This window comes from Cebidichthys violaceus, unplaced genomic scaffold (genome assembly GCF_023349555.1).
Source record: "Cebidichthys violaceus isolate CVI_PGR_0920_01 unplaced genomic scaffold, fCebVio1.0.p SCAF_60, whole genome shotgun sequence".
In the NCBI taxonomy this organism is placed as follows: Eukaryota; Metazoa; Chordata; class Actinopteri; order Perciformes; family Stichaeidae; genus Cebidichthys; species Cebidichthys violaceus.
In genome coordinates this window covers 289,493-306,031 of record NW_027176817.1, presented here as the reverse complement: position 1 = coordinate 306,031, position 16,539 = coordinate 289,493, and the positions used below count along the sequence as shown (strand labels likewise).

Sequence of the window (16,539 nt, the reverse complement as noted above, 5' to 3'; positions counted from 1 at the left end):
TATATATAATATATATTGATATATACATATATATATTAATATATATATATATGTATATATATATATATATATTGATATATATAATATATATATTATGACGATATACGATTGATGATAATACTTTCGTACTTTTACTTTTACTTCACTGAGTACTTCTACACTGTAGAAGCGGTATTACTACTCTTCCTACAGTATGACGTCAGAGTTCTTCATCTTCTACACTTTATTTGCACATTTAAAAAAAAAAAAAAAGGAAACATGGGTCAGGCGGAGCTGTGAGCTGCGCATGCGCAGTGATCTTTTTCCCCCCAGCCCGGTCGTTGGAGAAAGTTCTCGTGAACTCTCTACCTGTTGGATGTTTAGCTCACCTCCCGCTACAGGTGAGTGTTTGACCGTCTCGCTCTGCTTCCTGTCTCCTCGTGCACGATGTGACGCGTCTGTAGGTTATTAAAGATTATATTTAACCGTGTTTTTAGCGCGTGTCGCTGATTAAACGCAGGTTAATGAAGCAGGTGTAGCTAAGATGCTAATTGTAGCTTGTTGTGTTCACCACGATTAACTCTAAGTATCACTGACTGAAACAGTACTTCAAGAAGTACTACTGCAGTACCACAGTGTAGGAATACTCTGTTACCAGAGGTAGAATGTAGAAGTACATCTACTAAAGTTACAGTCAAGGTACTTGTACTTTGCTAGAGTAGTTTCTACTTCTCCTGTACTACATCTCAGAGGTAAATGTACTTTTTACTACATCTCAGAGGTTAATGTTGAAGTACAAGCAGCTCAGAATAGTACTTCAGTACTGTGTTTGAGTAAATGTACTCGGTTACTGTTCACCACTGAACCGTGGGTCTTTGGAGGTTTTGACTAAGCGTAGTTTTGTGTATTTTAATACATCTTAACGTCATTAGTTCATCAGATGATTTATTTCTGTTCCGTCAGAGATGACGTCACCATCCCATCTGGAGCAGCTGGCAGAAATAGGTGAGTTTAAATACACTGAAATAAACACATTATTATTTATTTACCCAGTAAACATGTGTTTACAGAAGAGTAAACGCATGAAGACGTTTAACATGTTTACATTTAACAACACAGCAGAGATCCTCCTTCTTTAAGGTTCATATCTTCAGTTATTGAGGTTCTGCTTTACTACCATGAATAGAACCACAATGACCTACAGGTGATCAGTGTGTTACAATATGATTACTTATTGAAGGCCAAAACCAAACAGAAACTTAATGACTAGTAGAACAGTGATGCCTTGTGATGAGCAACAAATGAAGATACTGGAGGTTAGATAGTGAGCGGAGCACGAGAACATCCACTCTGTTCTTCAGATGAGCATGCAAAACAGAGACGCTGACTGGAATCCAGCAATACACAACAAAACAACAATATAACAACAACAAAACAACAATATAACAACAACAAAACAATAATATAACAACAATAAAATGACAACAAAACAACAATATAACACCAACACAACAACAAAATAATATAACAACAACAAAACAACAATAAAACAACACAACAACAAAACAACAATAAAATGACAACAAAACAACAACAATATAACAACAACAAAACAACAATATAACAACAACAAGACAATAATATAACAACAATAAAATGACAACAATATAACACCAAAACAACAACAAAACAATACAACAACAATATAACAACAACAAAACAACAATAAAACAACACAACAACAAAACAACAATAAAATGACAACAAAACAACAATATAACACCAAAACAACAACAAAACAATACAACAACAATATAACAACAACAAAACAACAATAAAACAACACAACAACAAAACAACAATAAAATGACAACAAAACAACAATATAACACCAAAACAACAACAAAACAATACAACAACAATAAAACAACAACAACAATTCAACAATAAGACAATAATAAAAAGCTACAACATTGAGCTGTTTGATGTTTCTAACATCACAGTTAAATCACTGTGGGTGGACAAAATAGTAGAAACACCTGCAGCCTTCTCACTTGTTTAGTGTCAGAGAAGAGAAGCTACATGTGCTTCAGTTGTATATTGTTATATATTGAGTTGAGTTTTCAGTCACTTCCAGTGTGTTTATAAAACACTTCCTCTGTTATCAGTGTGTTTATGAAACACTTCCTCTGGCTGATCGGTACCTTCAGGAGCAGATAAGGATTCATTAGAACGTGGTGGGTGTGGTAGAGCTACTGTGTGTGGTTGAGACGGGGGTTTCCTGTGTATACGCCACGTATTCAGGGCTTTCCCACAGGATTGTGGGTAAACCTCGTACCATCTAAGGTGGATTTATTCCCTCTTAAATGTGACAGAGCTTCAGAAGGACGAAGAGGAGGAGGATGATGATGATGATGTCACAGACAGTCCGTCAGTTCCTCCAATCAGCACATCCGGTCCTGATTCTTCTCACCCGTATTATGACGTGGCTCGACACGGAATCATCCAGGTCTCAGGTGAGTTTGAATAATTTAGACATGACTACCTGTTCAGGTACTCTGTTCTCTTCCTGTTCAGGTACTCTGTTCTCTTCCTGTTCAGGTACTCTGTTCTCTACCTGTTCAGGTACTCTGTTCACTACCTGTTCAGGTACTCTGTTCTCTACCTGTTCAGGTACTCTGTTCACTACCTGTTCAGGTACTCTGTTCTCTACCTGTTCAGGTACTCTGTTCACTACCTGTTCAGGTACTCTGTTCACTACCTGTTCTCTACCTGTACAGGTACTCTGTTCTCTACCTGTTCAGGTACTCTGTTCTCTACCTGTTCAGGTACTCTGTTCTCTACCTGTTCAGGTACTCTGTTCTCTAATGTTCAGGTACTCTGTTCACTACCTGTTCAGGTACTCTGTTCACTACCTGTTCATGTACTCTGTTCTCTACCTGTTCAGGTACTCTGTTCTCTACCTGTTCAGGTACTCTGTTCTCTAATGTTCAGGTACTCTGTTCACTACCTGTTCAGGTACTCTGTTCACTACCTGTTCAGGTACTCTGTTCTCTACCTGTTCAGGTACTCTGTTCTCTACCTGTTCAGGTACTCTGTTCTCTACCTGTTCAGGTACTCTGTTTTCTAATGTTCAGGTACTCTGTTCACTACCTGTTCAGGCACTCTGTTCTCTACCTGTTCAGGTACTCTGTTTTCTAATGTTCAGGTACTCTGTTCTCTACCTGTTCAGGTACTCTGTTCTCTACCTGTTCAGGTACTCTGTTCACCACCTGTTCAGGTACTCTGTTCTCTACCTGCTCAGGTACTCTGTTCTCTACCTGTTCAGGTACTCTGTTTTCTAATGTTCATGTACTCTGTTCACTACCTGTTCAGGTACTCTGTTCTCTACCTGTTCAGGTACTCTGTTCTCTACCTGTTCAGGTACTCTGTTCTCTTCCTGTTCAGGTACTCTGTACTCTACCTGTTCAGGTACTCTGTTCACCACCTGTTCAGGTACTCTGTTCTCTACCTGCTCAGGTACTCTGTTCTCTACCTGTTCAGGTACTCTGTTTTCTAATGTTCATGTACTCTGTTCACTACCTGTTCAGGTACTCTGTTCTCTACCTGTTCAGGTACTCTGTTCTCTACCTGTTCAGGTACTCTGTTCTCTACCTGTTCAGGTACTCTGTTCTCTTCCTGTTCAGGTACTCTGTACTCTACCTGTTCATGTACTCTGTTCACCACCTGTTCAGGTACTCTGTTCTCTACCTGCTCAGGTACTCTGTTCTCTACCTGTTCAGGTACTCTGTTCTCTACCTGTTCAGGTACTCTGTTCTCTTCCTGTTCAGGTACTCTGTACTCTACCTGTTCAGGTACTCTGTTCTCTACCTGTTCTCTACCTGTTCAGGTACTCTGTTCTCTAGCTGTTCAGGTACTCTGTTCACTACCTGTTCAGGTACTCTGTTCTCTACCTGTTCAGGTACTCTGTTCTCTACCTGTTCAGGTACTCTGTTCTCTAATGTTCAGGTACTCTGTTCTCTTCCTGTTCAGGTACTCTGTTCACTACCTGTTCAAGTACTCTGTTCTCTTCCTGTTCAGGTACTCTGTTCACTACCTGTTCATGTACTCTGTTCACTACCTGCTCAGGTACTCTGTTCTCTACCTGTTCAGGTACTCTGTTCTCTACCTGTTCAGGTACTCTGTTCTCTTCCTGTTCAGGTACTCTGTACTCTACCTGTTCTCTACATGTTCAGGTACTCTGTTCTCTACCTGTTCTCTACCTGTTCAGGTACTCTGTTCTCTAGCTGTTCAGGTACTCTGTTTTCTACCTGTTCAGGTACTCTGTTCTCTTCCTGTTCAGGTACTCTGTACTCTACCTGTTCAGGTACTCTGTTCTCTACCTGTTCTCTACATGTTCAGGTACTCTGTTCTCTACATGTTCAGGTACTCTGTTCACTACCTGTTCAGGTACTCTGTTCTCTACCTGTTCAGGTACTCTGTACTCTACATGTTCAGGTACTCTGTTCTCTACATGTTCAGGTACTCTGTTCACTACCTGTTCAGGTACTCTGTTCTCTACCTGCTCAGGTACTCTGTTCTCTACCTGTTCAGGTACTCTGTTCTCTACCTGTTCAGGTACTCTGTTCTCTACCTGTTCAGGTACTCTGTTCTCTACCTGTTCAGGTACTCTGTTCTCTTCCTGTTCAGGTACTCTGTACTCTACCTGTTCAGGTACTCTGTTCTCTACCTGTTCTCTACCTGTTCAGGTACTCTGTTCTCTAGCTGTTCTCTACCTGTTCAGGTACTCTGTACTCTACCTGTTCAGGTACTCTGTTCTCTACATGTTCAGGTACCCTGTTCACTACCTGTTCAGGTACTCTGTTCTCTAACTGTTCAGGTACTCTGTACTCTACCTGTTCAGGTAGTCTGTACTCTACCTGTTCAGGTACTCTGTTCTCTACCTGTTCAGGTACTCTGTTCTCTTCCTGTTCAGGTACTCTGTTCTCTTCCTGTTCAGGTACTCTGTTCTTTTCCTGTTCTCTATCTGTTCAGGTACTCTGTTCACTACCTGTTCAGGTACTCTGTACTCTACCTGTTCAGGTACTCTGTACTCTACCTGTTCAGGTACTCTGTTCACTACCTGTTCAGGTACTCTGTACTCTACCTGTTCAGGTACTCTGTTCTCTTCCTGTTCAGGTACTCTGTTCACTACCTGTTCAGGTACTCTGTTCTCTACCTGTTCTCTACCTGTTCAGGTACTCTGTTCTCTACCTGTTCAGGTACTCTGTTCTCTTCCTGTTCAGGTACTCTGTACTCTACCTGTTCAGGTACTCTGTTCTCTACCTGTTCTCTACATGTTCAGGTACTCTGTTCACTACCTGTTCAGGTACTCTGTTCTCTACCTGTTCAGGTACTCTGTACTCTCCCTGTTCAGGTACTCTGTTCTCTACATGTTCAGGTACTCTGTTCACTACCTGTTCAGGTACTCTGTTCTCTACTTGTTCAGGTACTCTGTACTCTACCTGTTCAGGTACTCTGTTCTCTACCTGTTCAGGTACTCTGTTCTCTACCTGTTCAGGTACTCTGTACTCTACCTGTTCAGGTACTCTGTTCTCTACCTGTTCAGGTACTCTGTTCTCTACCTGTTCTCTACCTGTTCAGGTACTCTGTTCTCTATCTGTTCATGTACTCTGTTCTCTACCTGTTCAGGTACTCTGTTCTCTACCTGTTCATGTACTCTGTTTTCTACCTGTTCAGGTACTCTGTTCACTACCTGTTCAGGTACTCTGTTCTCTACCTGTTCAGGTACTCTGTTCTCTTCCTGTTCAGGTACTCTTTTCTCTACCTGTTCAGGTACTCTGTTCACTACCTGTTCAGGTACTCTGTTCTCTTCCTGTTCAGGTACTCTGTTCTCTTCCTGTTCAGGTACTCTGTTCTCTTCCTGTTCTCTATCTGTTCAGGTACTCTGTACTCTACCTGTTCAGGTACTCTATACTCTACCTGTTCAGGTACTCTGTTCACTACCTGTTCAGGTACTCTGTACTCTACCTGTTCAGGTACTCTGTTCTCTACCTGTTCAGGTACTCTGTTCACTACCTGTTCAGGTACTCTGTTCTCTTCCTGTTCTCTATCTGTTCAGGTACTCTGTTCACTACCTGTTCAGGTACTCTGTACTCTACCTGTTCAGGTACTCTGTTTTCTATCTGTTCATGTACTCTGTTCTCTACCTGTTCAGGTACTCTGTTCTCTACCTGTTCATGTACTCTGTTTTCTACCTGTTCAGGTACTCTGTTCACTACCTGTTCAGGTACTCTGTTCTCTACCTGTTCAGGTACTCTGTTCTCTACCTGTTCATGTACTCTGTTCTCTACCTGTTCAGGTACTCTGTTCACTACCTGTTCAGGTACTCTGTTCTCTACCTGTTCAGGTACTCTGTTCTCTTCCTGTTCAGGTACTCTGTTCTCTTCCTGTTCTCTATCTGTTCAGGTACTCTGTTCACTACCTGTTCAGGTACTCTGTTCACTACCTGTTCAGGTACTCTGTTCACTACCTGTTCAGGTACTCTGTACTCTACCTGTTCAGGTACTCTATACTCTACCTGTTCAGGTACTCTGTTCACTACCTGTTCAGGTACTCTGTACTCTACCTGTTCAGGTACTCTGTTCTCTACCCGTTTCCTCTCCAGGTGACGACAGGTACGGCAGGAAGTTGATCATCTTCAGCAGCTGCTGTTTGCCTCCTTCTCACCAGCTGAACCATCGCCGCTTGCTGGAGTGAGTCCAGACTAAACCCTTCATACAGCAGACACACACATGTCCACTGAAACACACCTGTGCTCACTAACATCATGTTGTCTGCAGGTACCTGAAGTTCACTCTGGACCAGTATGTGGAGATGGACTACATTCTGGTTTACTTCCACTACGGCCTGAAGAGCAGCAACAAGCCGTCTGTGAAGTGGTTAAGAGAAGCTTACGGAGAGTTCGACAGGAAGTGAGTTAAACATGTTACTTTATTTTGGTATTTTTTTAATTCAGAACTCTGATTTTTTTAAATTTACTTTACAGATACAAGAAGAACATGAAAACGTTGTTCGTCGTTCATCCGACAAACTTCATCAGAATCATCTGGAACATTTTCAAACCTCTGATCAGGTAAAAGACTCAAAGCATCTGAAACATCAAAGCTTCCTCACGTTTCTTCTTCTTCACATTTCTTCTTCTTCACGTTTCTTCTTCTTCATGTTTCTTTTTCACGTTTCTTCTTATTCAGTCACAAGTTTGGGAAGAAGCTGACGTATGTGAACTACCTGACTGAACTCAGAGAACACCTGAACTACGAGCAGCTCATCATCCCCCCCGATGTGCTCAGGTACTCGTCTGCTCTTCATCCAGAAAGATTTTATTTATTTTATTAGTGTTTCTTTATTTTTATGTAGTATTTTTTAATTTTTTAATTTTATTTATTTATGTATTTTTTTATTATTATTATTTTTATTTTATTTGTTTAATTGTCTTAATTAATAATTTGTATTAATTTATTTATATATTAATAATATAGTCAAAAAGAACCGATAAGAGTATTGATAAGGAAGCACTGACTTTAATAGCTTTGAATAAACTTTATTGTTCTTTCTTCTCAGACATGACGAGAAGCTACGAGCTGCTCAGAGAGGAGGAGCCCCCCCCTCACTGAAGACCCCCCCACCCCGACCCCCCCTCCCCACTCAGCAGTTTGGAGTCAGCCTGCAGTAGTGAGTTCTTCATGAGGCACCAAGCTCTTCATGTAGACACGAGTGTGTTGTTGTGACGCTGAACTGTTTGTTGTTCAGCATCAGAGAGAAGAACGGAGAGCAGATGATCCCAGCGGTGGTCCGTCACACTGTGAGCTACCTGAAGGACAACGGTGAGTGATGATGTCATCATGATGTCATCATGGTTAGAAATGGTGGTCTGACTCTGAGGTAAAGTCAACGAAACCAGATCTCATTTAGTCAGATGTCATTGTGAGGATTTTTATATCAAATTAAATATAATAAGTTATATTTTATTATTTCACATTTTGTACATTTTTGAAATATTAAAATATATATATATATAATTTAATATTATTTATTTAAATTGTATTATTTTATTTACATTTTTTCAGCAAAACAAAAACTTTTAAAATAAACTCACCGTTTTTTTTATCATTTTTATAAACAAAACAAATAACCAAGAAGGTTATCAGTGGATTAATATCATTATATTTGTCATTTTATTATTTTGTTGGCTTTATATAAGTCAAATTCTAAATGTCTAAACATGCTGTAATCAGTGTTATTAGTTCATATTTAATTCTAGAACGTAAACTCAAAGGTTCCAGACTTTGAGGACGAGATAGTTGATGAAACATGAGATATGAATGTATTAATGGTGATGTTGTGTGTTTCAGGTCTGAGGACCGAGGGGATCTTCAGACGGTCGGTTCGAGTTCAGCTCATCAAAGACGTTCAGAGGCTCTATAACCTGGGTGAGCGGGTCTCAGATACCGTCTACTGATCCGTCATCATGGACAGGTAACAATGGGTCAATAAAGTTTCTTTGAATTGCTGTGACTCTTCAGGTAAACCCGTAAACTTTGACGATTATCACGACGTCCACGTTCCTGCTGTGATCCTCAAGACGTTCCTCAGAGAGATGCCAGAACCTCTGCTCACCTTCAAGGTCTACAGCCAGGTCCAGGACCTCCTCAGTGAGTGGGGGGGGGGTTGTTTGTTGATGTGTGAACTCTTCCTCCTGTTGTCTCACACGTTTGTTTGTTGTCATCGTCGTAGACGTGGAGAGCAGTCTGAGGGTCAGCAGGTGTAAACAGATGATGGAAAGTCTTCCTGAATATCACTTCATCGTAGCAAAGTACCTGCTGAGCTTCCTCCACACGGTACGACTTATGAATATTACTTATTATATATTAAATATAATATTCAAAACACCTCATTAGGTATGTTTTTACTGCAGAACAAAACAGATCTGAAATATGTAATATGTAGCTTTCAATTTTTTATATATATATATGTATATATAAATATATATATATATGTGTATATATATACATATATATTATCACGATGTATGTCATGTGTTCTCTGTGAACGTGTTTACTGGTCATGACCTCACTGATCATGACATCATCCTCAGGTGTCTCAGCAGAGCCTGGTGAACAGGATGAGCTCCTCTAATCTGGCCTGTGTGTTCGGGGTGAACCTGGTGTGGCCTCTGCACGGCTCCATCGCTCTGACGGACCTGACGGCCATCAACATGTTCACCGAGATCCTCGTGGAGCACTTCCCAGCCGTGTTCGGCTCCCGCTGCCCACCTGCACAGGTAGACCCCTGAAACCTGTAGACCGCCACCGCAAACACACACACACACACACACACACACACACACACACACACACACCTGGATCCAGACGGTGATCTTCTTCTGGGAACGTTTTTTTATTTTTTGTTAACCTTTTCTTTCCACACCAAAACTGACTGAACATTCCTGCTCCTCAGAGGATGAACCTTCACACTGTAAACACTGTTGAGGACTTTGAGTTTTCCCCTCTAGCGACACCTTCAGGACAGGTGTCAACTTTGCACATTATCGTTTTCTCTCGATTTGTCTTTGATAATTTGTTTTAGTTCAGTGTTCATTGAATCACATTGTTTCATGAATGTTTTGTGTTCATGGTGCAAATATGTTTAATAAAAGTTTGATATCTTTCTACTACGTTTCTCTTGTGTTCTTTTACTTAAATAAGACAATAGAAGTGTATGAAATGAACATAAATGGGGGTTTATTTGTGTATTCTGTATCTTATAACTTATAATAATGAACAAAAACTATTGAGTATTTCTGGTATGGTATGTCATGGAAATGCTATTAAATGAATAGTTTGGTATGTAACCAAGAAGGTAATTACTATACTATGTCATATACATACTGTACTAGGCTATATCTTTGACACATAGGACCTCTCCAATCCATTCGGCTCTCTGGTCCAGCCTGAGCCTTGTGTGGTTCTAGCTAAAACAGCTCAAAATGTGAAGATGGACCTCTCTTCTGTGGATGACATGGTTTCTGTTTTGGTTTTGTTTGTGATGGACATATTCACACAACCTAACATTACTGATGACTGAGTGTCCAAGTGTTCTGTTCTTTTTTGTTGCTTTGTAAATAAATACTTATTTTATTACTTTTATGCTCGTCTGGTCTCCTATTTTTGTTGCAGCCTCTGGGCCGGGTTGTAACACTATATTTTTTGTTGAAATAATACTCTTTCTGTCATAGTATAGCACGTTTGACATGCTATACTATGACTTTTTTCAAAATACGATACTATGACTGTTTTCGAAATGCTATACTATGATTATTTTTTGACAGTTTTTTTCACTTTTCAACATGCTATACTATAATTGTTTTTTGACTTTTTTCGACATGCTATATTATGACTGTTTTCTACATGCTATACTATTACTTTTTATAGACATACTATGCCAGTGGTTCTCAACTGGTGTCCGTGGCTAAGTGGAGAGCAGGGCTGCCTTTCAATCAGAGGGTTGTCGGTTCAATCCCCAGCTTCTGTTGTGTAAGTCTCATGTCAATGTGTCCTTCAGCAAGACACTTAACCCCAAAATACTGTTGCTATGACTTTTTTTAGACGTACTATATTATTACTGTTTTTTTCACTTTTCGACATAATATACTATGACTGTTTTCAAAATACTATACTATGACCGTTTTTCACTTTTTTCGACATACTATACTATGAGTATTTTTTAACTTTTTTCGACATGCTATACTATGACTTTTTTCGACATGCTATACTATGATTGTTTTTATGTTTTTTCGACATAAAATACTATGACTGTTTTCGACATAATATACTATGACTATTTTTTCACTTTTTTCGACAGGTTATACTATGACTGTTTTCGACATAATATAAAATAACTTTTTTTTTACTTTTTTCGACATGCTATACTATGACCGTTTTCGACATAGAATACTATGACTGTTTTTTTACTGTTTTCGACATAATATAAAATGACTGTTTTTTTACTTTTTCGACATGCTATACTATGACTGTTTTTATGTTTTTTCAACATGCTATACTATGATTGTTTTTTTACTTTTTTCGACATGCTATACTATGACCGTTTTTATGTTTTTTCAACATGCTATACTATGACTGTTTTTTTGACTTTTTTCAACATGCTATACTATGACTGTTTTTATGTTTTTTCGACATGCTATACTATGACCGTTTTTCACTTTTTCCGACAGGTTATACTATGACTGTTTTCGACAGTCTATACTATGACTGTTTACGACATAATATACTATGACTGTTTTTTGACTTTTTTTGACATGCTATACTATGACCGTTTTTCACTTTTTCCGACATGCTATACTATGACTGTTTTCAACATAATATAAAATGACTGTTTTTTTACTTTTTTCGACATGCTATACTATGACCGTTTTTATGTTTTTTCAACATGCTATACTATGACTGTTTTTTTTACTTTTTTCAACATGCTATACTATGACCGTTTTTATGTTTTTTCGACATGCTATACTATGACCGTTTTTATGTTTTTTCAACATGCTATACTATGACTGTTTTTTTGACTTTTTTCAACAGGCTATACTATGACTGTTTTCGACATAATATACCTTGACTGTTTTTTGACTTTTTTGGACATGCTATACTATGACCGTTTTTCACTTTTTCCAACACGCTATACTATGACCGTTTTTCACTTTTTTTGACAGGCTATACTATGACTTTTTTTGACAGGCTATATTATGACTGTTTTCGACATAATATACTATGACCGTTTTTAACTTTTTTCGACAGGCTACGAAAAAAGTCAAAAAACAGTCATAGTATAGCATGTCGAAAAAAGTCATACTATGACTTTTTTCGACATGCTATATTATGACTGTTTTTCACAAGACACTTGTTTTTGCAAGACACTTAACCCCAAAATACTGTTGCTATGACTTTTTCTCAAAATACTATATTATTACTGTTTTTTTCACTTTTCGACATACTATACTAAGACTGCTTTCATCAGGCTATACTATGACTGTTTTCGACATTCTATACTGACTATTTTTTGACTTTTTTTGACATGCTATACTATGACTGTTTTTCACTTTTTTCAACAGGCTATACTATGACTGTTTTCGACATAATATACTATGAATGTTTTTTGACTTTTTTCGACATGCTAGACTATGACCGTTTTTATGTTTTTTCAACATGCTATACTATGACTGTTTTTTTGACTTTTTTCGACATGCTATTCTATGACCGTTTTTTCACTTTTTCCGACAGGTTATACTATGACTGTTTTCGACAGTCTATACTATGACTGTTTACGACATAATATACTATGACTGTTTTTGGACTTTTTTGACATGCTATACTATGACCGTTTTTCACTTTTTTTGACATGCTATACTATGACTGTTTTCAACATAATATAAAATGACTGTTTTTTTACTTTTTTCGACATGCTATACGATGACTGTTTTTTTACTTTTTTCGACATGATATACTATGATCGTTTTTATGTTTTTTCGACATGCTATACTATGACTGTTTTTGACAGGCTATACTATGACTGTTTTCGACATAATATACTATGACTGTTTTTTGACTTTTTTGACATGCTATACTATGACCGTTTTCACTTTTTCCGACACGCTATACTATGACTGTTTTCGACATAATATTCTATGACTGTTTTTTGACTTTTTTCGACATGCTATACTATAACCGTTTTCACTTTTTCCGACACGCTATACTATGACTGTTTTCGACATAATATTCTATGACTGTTTTTTGACTTTTTTCGACATGCTATACTATGACCGTTTTTCACTTTTTTTGACAGGCTATACTATGACTTTTTTTGACAGGCTATATTATGACTGTTTTCAACAGGTTATACTATGACTGTTTTCGACATAATATATAGTGTGACCGTTTTTCACTTTTTTTGACAGGCTATACTATGACTGTTTTCAACAGGCTATATTATGACTGTTTTCGACATAATATACTATGACCGTTTTTCACTTTTTTCGACAGGCTACGAAAAAAGTCAAAAAACAGTCATAGTATAGCATGTCGAAAAAAGTGAAAAACAGTCATAATATAGCATGTCGAAAAAAGTCATAGTATGACTTTTTTCGACATGCTATATTATGACTGTTTTCTACATGCTATACTATTACTTTTTATAGACATGCTATGCCAGTGGTTCTCAACTGGTGTCCGTGGCAAAGTGGAGAGCAGGGCTGCCTTTCAATCAGACGGTCGTCGGTTCAATCCCTGGCTTCTGTTGTGCTAGTCTCATGTCAATGTGTCATTCAGCAAGACACTTAACCCCAAAATACTGTTGCTATGACTTTTTTTCAACATACTATATTATTACTGTTTTTTTCACTTTTCGACATACTATACTAAAACTGTTTCGTCAGGCTATACTATGACTGTTTTTGACATACTATACTGATTATTTTTTGACTTTTTTCAACATGCTATACTTTGACCATTTTTCACTTTTTTCGACAGGCTATACTATGACTGTTTTCGACAGGTTATACTATGACTGTTTTTTTACTTTTTTCGACATGCTATACTATGATCGTTTTTATGTTTTTTCGACGTAAAATACTATGAATGTTTTCGACATACTATACTATGACTATTTTTTGACTTTTTTTGACATGCTATACTTTGACCGTTTTTCACTTTTTTCGACAGGCTATACTATGACTGTTTTCGACATAATATACTATGACTGTTTTTTTACTTTTTTCGACATGCTATACTATGATCGTTTTTATGTTTTTTCGACGTAAAATACTATGAATGTTTTCGACATACTATACTATGACTATTTTTTGACTTTTTTTGACATGCTATACTATGACTGTTTTCTTCATGCTATACTATTACTTTTTATAGACATACTATGCCAGTGGTTCTTAACTGGTGTCCGTGGCTAAGTGGAAAGCAGGGCTGCCTTACAATCAGAGGGTCGTCGGTTCAATCCTCGGCTCATGCTCTGCTAGTCTCATGTCAATGTGTCCTTCAGCAAGACACTTAACCCCAAAATACTGTTGCTATGACTTTTTTTCAACATACTATATTATTACTGTTTTTTTCACTTTTTGACATACTATACTAAGACTGCTTTCGTCAGGCTATACTATGACCCTTTTTCACTTTTTCCGACAGGTTATACTATGACTGTTTTCAACAGGCTATACTATGACCCTTTTTCACTTTTTCCGACAGGTTATACTATGACTGTTTTCAACAGGCTATACTATGACTGTTTTCGACATAATACAAAATAACTTTTTTTTTTCTTTTTTTGACATGCTATATTATGACCGTTTTTCACTTTTTTCGACATAAAATACTATGACCGTTTTTCACTTTTTCCGACATGCTATACTATGACCGTTTTTCACTTTTTTTGACAAAAAATACTATGACCGTTTTTATGTTTTTTCAACATGCTATACTATGACTGTTTTTTTTACTTTTTTCAACATGATATACTATGACCGTTTTTATGTTTTTTCGACATGCTATACTATGACCGTTTTTCACTTTTTCCGACAGGTTATACTATGACTGTTTTCGACATAATATAAAATGACTGTTTTTTTACTTTTTTTGACATGCTATACTATGACCGTTTTTCACTTTTTTCAACATGCTATACTATGAATGTTTTTTTGACTTTTTACAACATGCTATACTATGACCGTTTTTATGTTTTTTCGACATGCTATACTATGACCGTTTTTCACTTTTTCCGACACGCTATACTATGACCGTTTTTCAGTTTTTCCGACACGCTATACTATGACCGTTTTTCACTTTTTCCGACACGCTATACTATGACTGTTTTTGACATAATATTCTATGGCTGTTTTTTGACTTTTTTCGACATGCTATACTATGACCGTTTTTCACTTTTTCCGACAGGCTATACTATGACTGTTTTCAACAGGCTATACTATGACTGTTTTCAACAGGCTATACTATGACTGTTTTCGACATAATATATAGTGTGACCGTTTTTCACTTTTTTTGACAGTCTATACTATGACTTTTTTTGACAGGCTATACTATGACTGTTTTCAACAGGCTATATTATGACTGTTTTCGACATAATATACTATGACCGTTTTTCACTTTTTTCGACATGCTATACTATGACCGTTTTTCACTTTTTTCGACAGGCTACGAAAAAAGTAAAAAAACAGTCATAGTATAGCATGTCGAAAAAAGTCATACTATGACTTTTTTCGACATGCTATATTATGACTGTTTTCTACATGCTGTACTATTACTTTTTATAGACATGCTATGCCAGTGGTTCTCAACTGGTGTCCGTGGCTAAGTGGAGAGCAGGGCTGTCTTTCAATCAGAGGGTTGTCGGTTCAATCCCCGGCTTCTGTTGTGCTAGTCTCATGTCAATGTGTCCTTCAGCAAGACACTTAACCCCAAAATACTGTTGCTATGACTTTTTTTCAACATACTATATCATTACTTTTTTTTTTCACTTTTCGACATACTATACTAAGACTGTTTCGTCAGGCTATACTATGACTGTTTTCGACATAATATACCTTGACTTTTTTTTGACTTTTTTGGACATGCTATACTATGACCGTTTTTCACTTTTTCCGACACGCTATACTATGACTGTTTTCAACAGGCTATACGACTGTTTTCAACATAATATAAAATGACTGTTTTTTTACTTTTTTCGACATGCTATACTATGACCGTTTTTATGTTTTTTCAACATGCTATACTATGACTGTTTTTTTTACTTTTTACAACATGCTATACTATGACCGTTTTTATGTTTTTTCGACATGCTATACTATGACCGTTTTTCACTTTTTCCGACACGCTATACTATGACCGTTTTTCACTTTTTCCGACAGGCTATACTATGACTGTTTTCAACAGGCTATACTATGACTGTTTTCGACATAGTATATAGTGTGACTTTTTTTCACTTTTTTTGACAGGCTATACTATGACTTTTTTTGACAGGCTATATTATGACTGTTTTTGACATATACTATGACCGTTTTTCACTTTTTTCGACATGCTATACTATGACCGTTTTTCACTTTTTTCGACAGGCTACGAAAAAGTCAAAAAACAGTCATATTATAGCATGTCGAAAAAAGTCATGACTTTTTTCGACATGCTATATTATGACTGTTTACGACATAATATACTATGACTGTTTTTTGACTTTTTTCGACATGCTATACTATGACCGTTTTTATGTTTTTTCAACATGCTATACTATGACTGTTTTTTTTAATTTTTTCGACATGCTATTCTATGACCGTTTTTCACTTTTTCCGACAGGTTATACTATGACTGTTTTCGACAGTCTATACTATGACTGTTTACGACATAATATACTATGACTGTTTTTTGACTTTTTTGACATGCTATACTATGACCGTTTTCCCCTTTTTTCGACATA

At 37.2% G+C, this 16,539-nt stretch overlaps 1 protein-coding gene across 1 annotated transcript; it reads left to right on the top strand.

Annotated features, from left to right (window-relative positions):
• Positions 1-271: 271 nt before the first annotated feature.
• Positions 272-9,712, top strand: LOC137889956 (rho GTPase-activating protein 8-like). Its single transcript, XM_068734013.1, has 13 exons — positions 272-380; positions 943-984; positions 2,355-2,495; positions 6,647-6,734; positions 6,822-6,953; positions 7,028-7,114; positions 7,233-7,331; positions 7,603-7,713; positions 7,792-7,865; positions 8,394-8,471; positions 8,565-8,693; positions 8,776-8,879; positions 9,137-9,712. The coding sequence occupies exons 1-13, from the start codon at positions 287-289 to the stop codon at positions 9,332-9,334; spliced, it is 1,377 nt and encodes a 458-aa protein (XP_068590114.1). The 5' UTR covers positions 272-286; the 3' UTR covers positions 9,335-9,712.
• Positions 9,713-16,539: the final 6,827 nt, after the last annotated feature.